This window comes from Ambystoma mexicanum, chromosome 9 (assembly GCF_040938575.1).
Source record: "Ambystoma mexicanum isolate Mex_15411 chromosome 9, UKY_AmexF1_1, whole genome shotgun sequence".
NCBI classification, from domain to species: domain Eukaryota; kingdom Metazoa; phylum Chordata; class Amphibia; order Caudata; family Ambystomatidae; genus Ambystoma; species Ambystoma mexicanum.
Genome location: NC_090931.1, coordinates 889051967 through 889067906, shown reverse-complemented (window position 1 = coordinate 889067906; position 15940 = coordinate 889051967). Strand labels below are relative to the sequence as shown.

Here is a 15940-nt window from a genome sequence, read left to right as displayed (position 1 = left end):
TTGCCATAGAGTGGTTAGCGGATCGGCAATGGCCAGGTGTTGGTCACAGGACATACTTTCTTCTAGGATGTCAGTGAGGTCGTAACCTTGAGGGGGTGCCACTGTTGAGTGTAAACCCAGTGTGTCAATTGCCCTTTCCACCAGAGCCCTAAATGTGAACACTTTGTAGAGATAAGGCTGAGACTGTTGAAACCAAGTCTGGTGACGTGTCCAGACCACTGGCGCCGTGGAGACCTTGAGCCAGTTGCTGTAGTCTACTCTGGTCTTCAAAATAGTAGACCCCACCTGAGTCAAAGAACACCGGGTCGACATCTTGGTCGTCGGCGTCGTGATTGCCAAAAATTCCTGTCATGGTCTGAAAAAATTCAGACCGGGGCTGTGGCGTAAAGACTGTCGACAGCTGCCGAGGGCTTGTCATATGGTGCCGTAAAGGTGGATGTCGGTGTCGACCGAGGTCAAAGCGCTGTAACATTGACATCCACGGACACACAGGGATGACCCAGCTTCCATACAACATCTTTCGACTTCGAAAGGTTAATTGGCGCTGATGCAGTCGGTACCAGGGCACTAAAGGGGTCGGGTACACCGAGTGCCACTTCTGGCTCCAAAGCATGGAGCCTCTCCAACTGCAGCATGCTGCTTGAACATTTGAAGCATGGAGGACTTAAAATCGTCCCACTCCTGGCGGGTGGTAGGCCCCCGCCAATGGCTTACCTCTTTTCCATCGACGACTCGGAGTCCCGATGATGGCGGTGGCGCCTTTTTCTTTTTTCGGGATGAAGACAAGGAAGTGTGGCTGCTCGAATGAGACCTTTTCTTCTTCGGCAGTTGCTTTTCAGGGGTATGACCCTCGGTTTCAGCCTACGAGGACCAAACCGCCGACCATGCCAGAGATTTTGAGGGCGGTCGACTCAGAGCGAGTTTAGCAGCTTGGTCGCAAAGTGATTTCGACTGCATCTTGGCACACGACGGGCACCCATCAGTCCTGTGCCGAGACAACAGACACACAACTCGTGTGGGTTGGTTAGCAACATCTTGGTGCCACAATCGGTACACCGCTTGAAACTGGACACTTGCGCGACAAGGAATTTGGAAAAAAAAGTTAACGTTTTCTGACGAAAATGTCAAAGAGACTAGCTCTGTGTTCCTAAAGCACTGTGTTGGCGCGCAGAAAAAAGGAACCAATATCGGGCCGTAGTGATGCACTACTTATACAACGCCTTACGTCATGTCCGGAGCCGACGAACAGACGCCGAGCAAGAGGGATCGATGGTCGACTACCGGGTCAAGGTCCACTATGCCCCCTGTCAAAAATTTTACGAAGCAGCAAAGCTGGAGGGAATATCTATCAGAAGAGAAATCTGCGGGAGAAAAGCAATCCATTGAAAAGGGAGGGGAGAGATAGGACGATGGTTAGCAGGAATCACAGGATAGAAAGAAGGTTTCTTTAAAAGAGGGACCACCAGGGAGTGTTTAAGCAAAGAAAGGATCTGCCCCGATGAAAGAGAAGTGTTAACGGTAGCTGTGATCAGGGGGGCAGATACAAGACAGGATATCTTTCAAAATACTGAGGGAATGGGTTCAGCAGAAGTTGATTTCAGCTGTGGTAAAGGCAGGAAACACAGACCTCAATGAGATGGAAAGAAGACTGCAAGCTACGGTATCTGGAAGCAGAGAGCGAGGGCCAGAGGAGTCAATAGTTTTACAGAATTTAATATTTTTCTCCACAAAGTAAGACGAAAGAGAAGAACAAAGGCTGAACGGGCAGGATGGGTTTGGAAGGAGCTGAAGATAGAGAGCGAACAACTTTAAACAGCTATTTTTATTTAATTTATATTTATTGATTTATAGGGCGCCAAAGCCTGCAGGCATCAGGGCGCACAAACAAAAACACAGTGGACATATACAGTCACAGGACAAAAGCGCAGGAAGAACCAGCACGTCAGGGAAACGGCATTAGTTCAAGGTAGAACTTAAAAGATTTTACATAAATAGAGCAGTCTTCAGTTTTTGATGAAAGATATCGTATTCCTTTATCAGCCTAAGCTCCAGGGACAGGGCATTCCAGATCTTGCCGGCCACGATAGGGAAAGCTCTTCCCAAGCAATTGGCGAGAGAGAATTTGGGAGTTTTTACCAACGCCAAGGTGGGTGAGCGTATTTTCCTCGGTGGCTCATAAAGAGAGACCAGGTCTTTAATATAGATTGGAGCTGTGCAAAACAGCTCTCTGTGGGTTAGTGCAGCAGAATTCAATTCTAGCTGAGTGGTAACCGGGAGCCAATGAAGTTCTCTCCGGCTATCCGAGATATGCTATCTTCGAGATGTCTTCGCAAAAATGCGGACTGCATCATTTTGAAGGATTTGCAGAGATTGAATGTTTTTTTATTGGCTCTGACTAACAGAGCATTTCCGTAGTCTAATCTAGACAGAATCACAGCACGAGCAACCGAACAGCAGTTGGGCACTGATAGGAAGGGGTGCAGGTTTCTCACCAGCCTTAGATAGTAGGATCCATTCTTTACTGTCTGATTAATGTGGGCATCTGCACGGAGTAATGGGTGGAGATAGAAGCCCAGGATCTTAACGCTCTTTGAGACTGGGATTGGACAGCCATGGATATAGAATGCTTGATAGTTGGGAGTGTAATTTTGCTCGAGCATGCTTGGGACCAAAGACCAACAACTTGTTCTTACTCATCCAGGTCTCAATGTGGTCACAGTTGGTCTGAAGAAGGTTTGCGTCCTTGGCATAATCCCCTAATAACTCAAGTACTAGCTGGATGTCATCAGCATAGTTTGAGAAGTACACTTCAAGCTCATCCAACATAAAACAGAAAGGTTGGATGAGCTTGGAACTCCGTGTGAAAGGGGCGAGAAGGGAGAGGTGGCATCGCCCCAACACACCCGGGGATGTGCGATTCAGAAGGAATGATTTCACCCATAGAATAGAATCAGGGTTGCAACTGCCCTGTTTCTCTAATACAAGCAAGAGTTGATCATGATCGAGGAGATCAAAAGCCGCTGATAAGTCCAAAATAACCAAAAAGCCAGAGTGACCAATAGCCAGGATTTTCAGCATGCGTGTCTGTAATTCTAGAAAAGCAGTCTCGGTACTGTGACAAGGTCTAAAACCAGATTGTCTTGGGTGTGAGATATGACATTTCTCAACAAATGCTTGCATTTTATTGGTGGCACTTTTATTAAGTACCTTAAGGAGGAAGGCCCAAGGCCTTCTGGGGCCTTGGGCCAAAACACCTTCAACTCTCTCTTCCAAAGTATCTTCCTTCTCGAGCTCTCCGCTCATCCGCCTCCAACTCCCTCAGGGTCAGCCGCTTCTCCAAGCAACGAGTTGGGGGTAGATCTCTATCCGCAGCAGGGGCCTCCCTCTGGAACAGCCTTCCTGCCTCCCTGAAACTTGAGGAGAACCATCTCTGGTTCCGGAAGCACCTCAAAACCTTCCTCTTTGCCTCCGCTTTCTCTCCCCCTCTACCCTGCTAAATTTACTGAAACTGCACTGAATCTGAAACTGGGCCACCCACCGAACTCGGTCCTTGGCCCAGCCACTCTCCCCCGCACTGCCTCCCTGGCAACCCCTGCACTGTGGGACTGTTCCTGTATCCCTACAGCCCCCCTTCCCAGCACTTGTCTGCACTTACCTTGCACTTGCCACCAGCTGGCCCTTATTATTTATTTTTTGCTATTCTACTAACCATATACTGCACTTCCCCTCTCCCTTTCCCCCTTGCACTTTTACCCTCCCCTCTACCCTTGCACTTGCGCGATCTGAATGACACCTGGCCTAGTAGGATCGTTGTCTGTCTCCCCTTGTCCCCCCCCTGCCTCGTCGCGCCTTGAAACACTTCTGTATAGGCGCGTTATAAATGCCATATCATATCAAGTGGCAGTTGGTAATGGGACGAAAGTTACCTGGGTCATTAGGGGCAGGTCCTGGCTTTTTAATCAGAGGGGTGATAGCTTTTTTTTATAGAATCAACGACTTGATTGTTAGAAATAGAGGAGTTGACAAATCTTGCCAAAAAGTAGCAAAAATGTCCTTATGATCTACGATAAGGTTAGCTGGAATAGTATTCTCTGAACGCAGGGATGGAAGCATGGTGGAGAGGGTATCTATCATATCCGCGAGAGAGACAGGAGCAAAGCTAAACATACATTCCGACATATTAATCGGTGGGCCAGCGGGGAGGGTGTTTCTCAACCAGGAGTTTAGCCCTGAATTTGTCCCTCGCCTTATCTACCTTAGTATTAAAAGCACACTATGTCAGAACCTACTTGGTCCGTGGCGACTATCTGAAAGAGCTTTTTAGACCAGTTATTAGCTTCCTCAATTTGCTTGTTGTCAAAGTTTTTTTTTTGCTTCGTAGTTGGCTGTCCTATAGGCTTTCTCTAAGGTCTTCCATTGATCTTTATTGTGAGTGGAAGGGCATTTAAGCCTTTTATACTCAGCCTGACGTTTTCCAATTTTCAATTGGCACAGATCTTGTGTAAACCAATTCTGTTGGGAAGGGTTGTCTCTAACCAACATATTCCTAATAAGGGCCACTCTATTCAGCACAGAGAGCATAGACGTATTGAAGGTGTAAGTAAGAGTAGAATGAGAATCCAAGTCATAAGAGACTGACATAATGCCAGGGCTGGTTAATGGAATTACCAATCTGCTTTGAAAAACAGGAGCATTTGGCAGTAAATATAGCTTTGTGATCGCTAGATAGAACAGAGCACAGGGTGACTATCAGCCAAATCATATTTCCAGGCCCACTTACACTCTGCCTGTCTACATAGAAGGAGAAGTGCCCGAAGTTGGTCTGAATAGCAAGGTTGAGAGATACAGGCTTTAGGCTTGTGTGTGCTAAGAGGAGCAAGGGCATCTGCAGTTGTGGAGAATGCCAGAGCAATAGTAGCAATATCTATAACCGGGCAATGCGAACAAGAAACCTCTACAAGGTTTGAAATTGCATCAGGTGAGACAGAGCGCCAGTCGCGACGGGGGCCAGAAGAGGCCCTGGCAGTGAACAAAGGGGAGGGGAGGGGAAGCTCAGGGAGAGAGGAATGAGGGAATGATCAGAGCAAACAACAGAAAGGGAAGGATAAACCATAATGTCAAATACAAACAAAAAATGAGATCAAGCGTGTTACCGAAATGATGTGTAGGGTCGGATACCAGCTGTGAGAAGGCAAGTTCATCCATAGACTGGATCAACTGTCAGAAACACGCTGTTCTCCAGAGCCCACAACAACACTTGCATTGCTTCTCTGCACAGAGGTAAGGCGCCCACACAAGCTCGCCTTTTGAGGTAGTGCATAGCCACTGTGTTGTCCGTCAGGACCAACACAGTTTTGCCTCATACAGACAGGATGAAAGTGCCTGATCGCTCCCAACTCCAGCAAATATATGTTTGCCGGCCCTCCAGTAGCAGACAAAGGTCGTCAACCATCAGATCCTGGAGAGGAGTGCCCCAGCCCTTTAGTCATTGATGAGTTCCTAAAGTCAGTTGTGGCCAATGCTGCCGAAAAACACTTCAACAGGTTGTCCCTCTGTGACCACCATTCCAGGTTCCTGGATACCTTTGCTTAAGACTTGTAAAAGGTCTGAGGTAAGGCCCTGAAATTGGGACCACTGGCAACTAAGAAGCCTCTGGAACCACCAGGATGCAGGAGGCCATATGACCCAGCAAAAGTAGAACATTTGAGACAGGAACCCTTTCCTGTGCTTGGAAGACATGTACCATCTTGTAGATGTTCTCTACTCTGTCCTTAAGCCCAATGTGTCCAAAGCCGTCCCGATGAATTGGAGGGACTGGGAAGGGGAAACCAGAGACTAATTAAAGTTCGGGGAGAAGCCCAAAGCTGTGCAACAGACTGCACATCCGGTGCAAGTGCACTGACACCTGGTCTGGGGACAGAACTCAGATGAGCCATTCGTCAGATAGGAAAAAACATGATTTCCCTTCTGAAGTGAGTTGCTACCACGGTCAGCAGCTTGGCGAAAACTCTGGGTGCCAAAGAGGCAGGATGGCAGGGCCATGAACTGGTAATGGCAATTTCCCTTTGAATTTCAGCTACTCCCTGTGCTTCCTGTGGAAGGGCAAATGGAAGTATGCACCCTGGAGATCCAGGGAGACCAGAAGATTCTGCAGGTCCAGGGCCTGAAGGATCTTGGCTAAGGTACCCATCTTCAACTTGTCCTTGTGTAAGTACAAGTTCAAAAGCCTTAGAGCCAAGATGGGCCAGAGACACCTTGTGCTCCTTTGACACTAGAAAATAGGTTGAATACCTGCTCTTGTTTGGTTCAGAGTAGGGATCCGGGTCTACAGCACCCTTATCCATAAACTGACAGACCTCTTCAAGTAGTAGAGAGTCTGGAGGCAAGAACTGGTCATCCGGCGGATGGTCCGGAGGGTGATGAGCAAAAGGAAGACAGTAACCCTGGTTAACTACCTCAAAGGCCTAGGCTTCGGACGTTGTAAGATTCCATCACCTGCCAAATTGGGATATCCTGCCTCCCACAGGGGAGTGAGGGTGGAAGTCTGTATCAAAGAGGTGTGGCACCTGGGGCAACAGGAGCACAGTGGAGGCAGAAATGCCTCCTCTGGGGGCACCTCAACCCTAGTCGCTTTTGAGACAGAACTGCACCTGCTTGCCAGAGAGCTTGACCTTAGTCTGTGGGCATAGGAGGTGAAGGGGCGAAAATCACTGCCTGCTAGATTTGTGGGATGTTGCAGTTGAACTGCCGATCCCAGCAATTTTGCCATCGCCTTTGAAGCCTGGAATTTTTACAGAGATTCATCAGTCTTGGTAACCATCAAATGGCTTGTCCAGGAGGCTTTCCTGGACATCCACGGCAAAACCTTATTTCCTCAGCCATGAAAATCGCATAACCACAGTACTGGTGGCCATCGTTCCACCTACAAAGTCTACTGTGTCCGGGCCCGATTACAGGATCCGACGGAAGGTCTCCTTGAAAACCTTCACAAGGGCCTCAAAAACCATCCTGCATCCCACCTTCTGCCGCCTGCGAGATGATGGAACAGAATTCAAATAAAAACTTGTCCAGGACAGAGGTGGCATTGATGAAAACACCCCATACCCCATGTGCCCAGTCTCTTGCTCTCACTGTCCAGGAGCATAGAAAGTAAATATGTTTCAATGGATTTATTTTCTCCCACATATTGCTCATGATAGATGTTCATCTCCAGCTTCGATGCTCGTAAAACCTTTCACTAGTGGGCGTAGTGGACCTCGACTCGGCCGCTGATCGTCTATCCGTCTTGTCTGGCTCTCCATCATCGGCTCCGGACATGACATCGGGCATCGTATATATTCCACATCACTACGCCCCACGCATCAGTTACTTTTTTCCACACGCTTGCATGCTGCATCAAGAACAAGACTCCAGTTTACTCAACATTCTTATTGTACTTTCGTACATTTTTCTTCAAATCGAAGTCCATCCTGAAGCCTCCGGCGCCGACAGTCGCAGATGGTTCCTTCGTGCCACTGTCGAGATCTGGCTTCGATTCCATGCACTCCATCTTCAGAGCCGAGGAACACAATGACACTGAGGACACGCTCGACCCAGTTTACATGGGGACCGGCGACGGTGACTATTTCGACGACCAAGCAGATTTATTGGCTTTGGCTCAGGGTTTGCATGAGACCAGTGGTCTGGATTTGTCTCCAGACTTGGAGTTACAGCAAAGACAGCCCTATATCCACAGTGTGAAGTTCAGGGAGCTGGTTCACAGGGTAGTTGACACCCTGGGGTTGAAGGCATCCTCTGTCCCTCGTCAGGGGTATGATCTTACCAACATTTTGGATGAGAGTCCCACATTCGAGAAAAATATTCCTTTCAACCCTGCCATTGAAGACCCTTAAGCCTCCTTATGGCAACACCCATGTACCATTCACCCTGTGAATGCCAATTTCACAGGGAAGTTTATGCTGGCAAGAGGAAATCATCCTTTCCTCGCTACACATTGTTTCCCAGAGGGGTTGGCGATTCAGGCTGCCACAGTTTGCACTGGACCCGCAGCATTCAACTCAAATCTGCCTACGGACAGAAAAGGGAAAAAATATGACACCCTGGCCAGAAAGGTATTCACTTCTGGTAGCATGGCACTCCGGGCCAACAACATGGCGTGTAGTTTCGCCAAATATTAGTTTGGCTTGAAAAGCGGTAGAACAGACTGTTGGGTACGTCCCTGAGGGTGCCATGCAGGACAGGTTACCGCTGGTGGAGGATGGGAAGGAGGTAGCCAAACAGTCGTTGAAGACAGGCCTGGACGTAGCAGACTGTTAGCAGAGCAATGGGTTCAGCAGTAGTGATGAGACGCCAAGCTAATCTTAAACTTCTGGCTTCTCCCTGAATGTCCAAAACGGATTGATGGACATGACTTTTGAAGGTGATATGCTTTTCGGACAAGAAAGCAGATGATTCCTTGGACAAATTCAAGGAGTCGAAATTGGCTACTAAATCTTTGGGCCTAGAGGCGCAGCCGGCCAAGCCTGCCTCCAGGTGCAATAGACATTATGTGCCCTATGGCAGGAAGGCGGAGCTCCCGCAAGCCAGGCCAGGCGCTTCTCGTGTCAAGGAAGGAGCAGAGGGGCCTCTAGAGGCCAACAAGCAGCAGCATCAGGGTCACCAATGCCCTTTAAGCCGCTTTGATTTTCTTCTCCCAAGATGCAACGATTGGTGGACGGTTGGCAGGGCATTGGCCTCAGTGGCAGGAAATATCCTCCGACGCCTGGGCCCTGCAGTTGATGTGGTGGGATTATTGTCGACTTTCCTAAAGAGGCCTCTGGAGAGACCTCTACCTCCCCAGATCCAACCAGGACAGGAGCTCCAGAAGAACTGAGAGCCCTGTTGTCGAAGGATGCCATGGAAGAGGTACCTCCCAACCAGAGAGGGTTGGGGTGGTATTCCCGTTACATCCTGGTGCCCAAGAAGGAAGGGAGTCTCCGTCCCATTCCGAAACTCAGGGCTTTGAACAAGTTCCTGAGGAAGGACAAATTCAGGATGGTGACGTTGAAAGATTCTCCACGCTCTCGAACTCCAGGACTCGCTGGTGTCCATAGACCTACAGGACGCTTATTTCCATGTGCTGATACGCCAAAAGCACAGAAAGTTCCTGAGGTTCAGTTCAAAGTGCTTCCCTTTGGGTTGACCTCCGCGTCGAGGTTCTTCACCAAGCTCATGGCAGTGGTCGCGGCTCACCTCAGGAGATCCGGGGTGCATGCATTTCCGGACCTGGACAACTGGCTGATCTGAGGGAAGTCGGCGGGAAAAGTCTGGTCTCATTTGGAAACATCGCCCTGATGGTGGAGTAATCAGAACCACCAAAACACAAGAGTAACAGGGGATACCAGGAATATCTAAGTACTGTGACCTGGCCTGGATTAAACATATACAAAGTTAACAAAGAAGGTCAGAGTACTGTTGTGTTCAAGTGGCGAGTCCCAGTGTAATGTACATGTCTACATAATCCTAATAGCTTCACGATGCAAAAAACATCTGTGGAACAAATGCGTCTATCAATAAACCAAACCCTGAGGTGAAACAAATTGAATTCAACCTAGTAGACGTTCAAATATAATTAAATATTTTTTATTAACATATATTGAACAAATCACAAAAAAACGGATTTCTTAATAGTAAAAACATACGTCAATATTGGTATCAATAAATTTGTTAATCAATCCATCCATTTCATCATTGGATTGACCGGATACATTATTCCCATCTAAAAACCACAATAAACCACACTTCAACCACACTACATTCATACTCAAACCATTCAACAAATCATTCTATTATAACAAATATTTCATCAATATAAACAAACATACTAAAACGCAATTATACAATATCTAGTCCATTGTTAGTATGAACCATAAGTTTAACACCACTGAGCCAGTTTCTTGTTTATATAGTCTATTCAGACTCAGGTGAATATGACTTGAAACTGTTCACAAATAATACATTCCCCGACCCGACATGTTTCTTTCTGTGTAATATTCAGCAAACAGAAATTCTTCAGGGGTACTCTGGTCCAGCGAGGTCGCGTGGAATGTAGATGGAAAAATGAAGAACATGTAAAATACACCAGCGGAACTCACCTAAATACAAACATGAAAACACAACATCAATCAGGATGAATGCTTAAATTTCTAGATTGATCATTACTACCACTGTGCTACAAGTGAACGGGGTGTAGAAAAAGGTTAATACCCTACATCTTCCTCTAACCAAGGGAAAAGCAAGTGGACCGTGATCCAGAAACCTTGATAGCAACACCATGTTAGTTGGTGCATCCAAAATATTATCACCATCACCACAACCTCGTGACACCTTCAGATATCCAGAACCACCATAGTCATGCCTCACAATGAGGTAAAACTCCTGTGACCCAAAAATGTTTCATAGTCAGGAAACAAGAATGTGAGAGAATGCATAAAACAGGGGTTGTTTCAGGTCAAACACTCACTATCACTCTTCTCTGACTTTGTCGGGGGATAACACTGGTGTGAATCAAACCCGGGGACAGGCAACCGCCGAAGGATGGAACAGCGTGCAGTCCCTAATTGAGTGGAAGAGCCTAACCTCGTAGACTCTATGTGTGAGTGGTAGCAACTTCTCGCCCACCTGTAAACGCAAAGGCGAAACACAACCAGTTACCAAACAATATAGTGCTCCAAGGAGGAACAAAAATGTATATTATTCCGCAGTAACACGGTATCATGAGGACAAATCTGTATCAAATTGGTCCCTTCATAGTAACAACACACGACATACAACCCTATTATGTGCGAAAAATGCTTGTATGACCCGGGCTTACCTTTATTGAAAAAATCTGACGCTTTCCAGCATTTGCACATGTCACGACCGTCTCCTAATAGGACTCGTCCCATAGGGTAGCGCCAGACGCGACATTTAAATTAGTCGTGACCGTGGAGATAACCAATACTGTAGCGGGAGAGGAAAAACAAAGCGAAAAGCAATCAGAACACCAGAGCGTAACTCTAAAGTGTTCAGTTCATTTGCTTAAATCATCCAAATGTGTATAAGGTGCACCGTACGTATTTGGACTAACAAGACTTTAAGAATAAGTGGCCACTGACCCGTTCCCGCACTTACGCGGAATATAGGACAGTGTCGGTAAATTCACTTGCATCACACGCGGGGAAAGGGGAAGTGTTACGTGCTCCCTTTATGCCGAAATATTCATGGAATGAGGAGCACAGGTAGATAATACGACCATAAAAACATTGCAAATAGCCCCTACTACCAAAGACATCGCGGACCGGAACCCAAACTCTGACCCTTCTTACCTCCGTAACTCTCCAGTTTGCAACGTGGGTGGCCGTGACGATCAAAATCAACCGGCATATCCAACGGTCAGGCTACACGGTTCTGGGTAATATACGTGCTCGTGTAATCATGTGACAAGCACGTAACGTAAGATGTCCTAAGGGTACACGCCCCTAAGGCTTCGTGCAAGCTCGGCAATCCCACCAATCGATGAAATCTCTCAATGTCGGCCGTCAGACAGGAGCTAGGTAAGTAAAGGTCACAATACTCAATCAAAAGAAACGCTATAATTAAACGCACCGATGCTGAGACAAACTGGGCGTAACCATACAGAAAATGCTGACACATGAAAACTCATGTGGCAGTGCATTGGGAACGGCACTTCCCAAACCCGTGGTTACTCGAAGGATGGAATGTATAACAAACCACCAATCTGGTCACATTTAAGGGGAGAAAAAGATCTCAACCCTCAGTTGGGCAACTCTGTAAGCCCAGCTGGTTACTAAAGTGAAACTCAGACTCTAAGGTGGTTTGCAGTGTAAAATTAAAAATTCCAATCTATCGCCTCATTTAAGCCAACCACATGGCTTTTGCTCAAAAAGATGAGTATATTCTCCTCCCTGGATAGAGTATGTTTATCCGCAGAAATGTTATTAGTAACCGCAATCTTCTTAAGTATTGTCCATCTCAAATCCTCACAGATGTGATTCCGCATTATAAAATGCCCTACCATAGGTGCTGTTAAATTCCTTAATCTAATACAGCTTTTGTGTTCGCTGATGCGGACTTTAATTTTTCGTTCGGTTTTACCAATATAAATCTTATGGCAGGGACACCAGATGGCATATATGACAAAACTCGAATTACAATTTGTAAACCCTCTTTGCTCCCAAGGTCTGGAAAGTCCAATATCCACCTCAGAGGTTCGTTTAGTGAGGGGACAGCAGACACACATGCCACAAGGGGCATGTCCTCTTAATTTCGGTAACCCCCACTGTTGGGTAATGGTGGCTTGTTTGTCAGACTTATTACTAATATCGTTTCTACACACCATTTCTTTAACATTGCGTCCCCTTTTGAAAGCGCCCCGGGGGGTCACTACGGGTATCTTAGCTTGTGCTAGAAGATGGCAATGTTTCTTGACCATCTTAACCACATGGTTGGAAAGATGGTTAAAGGTACTCACAAAAACCAGTGGATCATACTCAGAAGGACTGGTTTTAGGTCTGTATTCGAGCAAAGCCTCCCGATGATTATTGTAGGCTCTCTTCAGTGATCTCTTCACAATTTTCTTGGGATATCCTCGTTGGATCAGATTATGACTCAAATTGGAGGCTTCCGAATCAAACATCTTTCTCATTGCTGTTCCGTGTGAGTCGCAGAAACTGCCCAAATGGTAAATTGTCCCTTAAAGCCTTAGGGTGAAAACTTTCATATCTGAGAAGGGAATTCCTATCCGTGGTTTTGTGGAATGGTTTCAATCCCAGCAAATTACTGGAGGGATTGGAGAAAATGGTTAAATCTAAAAAATCTATCTGTTCCCTATGAAAGTTCATAGTGAACTTCAAAAAGGGATTGATCCCATTTAACCACTGGAAAAAGGATTGTAAGGTGGTCTCATCACCATGCCAAATTAACAGTACATCGTCTATGTACCTCCGCCACAACGAGATACATTCTTTGAAGATATTATGTTCACTGTAAACACTCATGTGTTCCACATAGTCCACAAAGATTAGCCAGAGAAGGTGCCACGACCGACCCCATGGCAGTACCATGGACCTGTTGGTAAAAACGGCCGTCAAATTGAAAATAATTTTCAGTAAGTGCCAGCTCCGTGCATCATAAGATAAACAAATTCGGTGTCATACAGGAGCTGCGTTTGGTTAATAACAACTCTTCAATAACATCCAATGTGGACGACTGGGGAATTTTAGTAAACAAAGAAACAATATCCATAGTGACAAGGATATCCTCGTGTGGATAAAAATGCTAATTCTCAATCAGCTTGATGACTGCCATCGAATCTTGAACATAGGACGTCATTTTACTGACAAACCCTTTCAAAAAGGAATCGGCAAATTTCGCTAACGGTTCCAGCACTGTGTTCGTGCCTGACACTATTGGTCTACCCGGAGGGTTCGATAGTGTCTTGTGAATTTTAGGCAGAATATAAAATAAAGGAACACTAGGATCCCTCTTCACTAGATACTCGGCTTCCTTCCTTGTTATCCAGTTCCTGTCCTTTGCCTTCTCAACTTTGAGGGCAATAATGTTCATCAAGCATCCCGTTGGGTCCTGTTCGACAAGTTTGTAAAAGGTAGTATCTGAAAGCTGTCGTAAACACTCTGTAACATAATCTTGACGGTTCAGTAACACTATCGCGCCGCCCTTGTCGGCACTACGTATTACTATGGCTTTGTTATTTTTGAGGGAATCAAAAGCTTTTTTCTGTGCCGTGGAACAGTTTTGGAAAGCATACGGAGACTGGGTACATTCCAATGTTTCGAGATCTGCTAGAACCCTTCTTTCAAATACAACAGCCTCTGGACTGTGGCTCGTGGTAGGTGGACAAAAAGAGGATCGATTATGCAAACCGTTGTTCCTATCTTCATCCTCAAAGGGATTCTCGTGAAAATACTGTTTCAAATGTATTTTCCTGAATAGTTCCTCTATTTCAACTCTTGAGACAAAACGGTCGTAGGCAATGGTAGGAACAAACCCAAACCCTTTTTCCAGGACTGATATCTCAACTGGTGTGGGTGTATATGAAGACAAATTAATTAATAAGCTTTGTTGCTCCTCGTCACTGGTGGTTCGTAATCCCAGTTTTGTAGGTCCTGATCTAAATAACCAACGGAGGGTCCCCTCCCTCTAGTAAATGGGCGGGTGTTTTGAGACCTACGTCTATTGGGATTCCCATGACCACGATTGTTACCACGTCTCTGTTGTCTACCACCACCTCCACGGGAAAATGCATCTTCATCGAGCTGTGTGAACTAAACGAGGTGTTGGTAAACCTCACGTTTTTTTGCTGTTGGGATCTAGGTGCCCTGTCATAATGTTGATCGGGCATGTACCCCTCTTGGGTATATCGGAAAGCTTTCTCATGAGAAAAATCTGTGATGTCTGTTTTGAGCCGTCTAATACGATCTCGTACTGTTGATTCTTTAAAATCATTCATTTCACGAATGATCTCATCCAGTCTCTTGGTGTATACTTCCAATGGCACAAGTTTTTTAATGGCCTCTTCTAATTTAGTAAGCTCTTCAAGTTGTTTAACTGACATCTCCTTTGCGGTGTCAATTATTAGAATTAGCCAGTCCCTTACGCACTTATTCGCAATATAACTCCACCTAATAATGAATTCTTTGTTATCCAGGAATAATCGTGGCTCATTCCTCACCACCAGACCTTGTGGTAAGACACCATTGCGCAGATATTCCAACATAATGGTACCGTGGAGTTCTGTGCGGATGGATCATTATGTGCCCTATGGCAGGAAGGCGGAGCTCCCGCAAGCCAAGTCAGGCGCTTCTCGTGTCAAGGAAGGAGCAGAAGGGCCTCTAGAGGACAACAAGCAGCAGCAGCAGGGTCACCCATGCCCTTTAAGCCGCTTTGATTTTCTGCTCCCAAGATGCAATGATTGGTGGACGGTTGGCAGGGCATTGGCCTCAGTGGCAGGAAATATCCTCTGACGCCTGGGCCCTGCAGTGGGTTTAGTGGGATTATTGTCGACTTTCCTAAAGAGGCCTCTGGAGAGACCTCCACCTCCCCAGATCCAACCGGGACAGGAGCTCCAGAAGAACTGAGAGCCCTGTTGTCAAAGGATGCCATGGAAGTGGTACCTCCCAACCAGAGAGGGTTGGGGTGGTATTCCCGTTACATCCTGGTGCCCAAGAAGGGAGGGAGTCTCCGTCCCATTCCGAAACTCAGGGCTTTGGACAAGTTCCTGAGGAAGGACAAATTCAGGATGGTGACGTTGAAAGAGATTCTCCACGCTCTCGAACTCCAGGACTCACTGGTGTCCATAGACCTACAGGATGCTTATTTCTATGTGCTGATACAACAAAAGCACAGAAAGTTCCTAAGGTTCAGTTCAAAGTGCTTCCCTTTGGGTTGACCTCTGCGTCAAGGTTCTTCACCAAGCTCATGGCAGTGGTCGCGGCTCACCTCAGGAGATCCGGGGTCCATGCATTTCCGGACCTGGACAACTGGCTGATCTGAGGGAAGTCGGCGGGAAAAGGTCTCATTTGGAAACATCGCCCTGATGGTGTAGTAATCAGAACCACACCACTCTCCCAGCAGTTTCTTTCCTCCACCTATTGGATCTCATGGCCTCCTGTATTTTTCTTGTGCCAGAGGCCAGGCTGCGTATGTGATCCCTCCAATGGCTCCGGAGGGACCACTGATCTCAGTACCTGGGAGCGCTCACGGATCTCCTTTTGGTGTCCAGTCAGGTAGTCTCAGGACAAGGCTGGTGGAGCACACGCAGCAATCTCATTGCAGGGGAACCCTTCTGGCCACCTGAGCCCCAGCCACGAGTGGGAACGGATGCGTCTCTGAAGGTTTGGGGCGTCAACTGCGAGGAATTGCAGGTGAGCGGCCTTTGGTC

General features: G+C 46.8%; 1 protein-coding gene across 4 annotated transcripts in view; it reads right to left on the bottom strand.

Annotated features, from left to right (window-relative positions):
* USP40 (ubiquitin specific peptidase 40) overlaps positions 1-15940 on the bottom strand; it is a 2045603-nt gene that overhangs the window by 289027 nt on the left and 1740636 nt on the right. The window contains exon 30 of one of the 4 annotated variants that reach the window (XM_069616010.1): positions 10640-10980. The exons of the other annotated variants lie outside the window; for them this stretch is intronic. Within the exon in view, the coding sequence (XP_069472111.1) occupies positions 10948-10980 (33 nt within the window). The 3' untranslated portion in view covers positions 10640-10947. Of the gene's footprint in view, positions 1-10639; positions 10981-15940 lie in introns of those variants that run through there. 4 annotated transcript variants of the gene reach the window in all.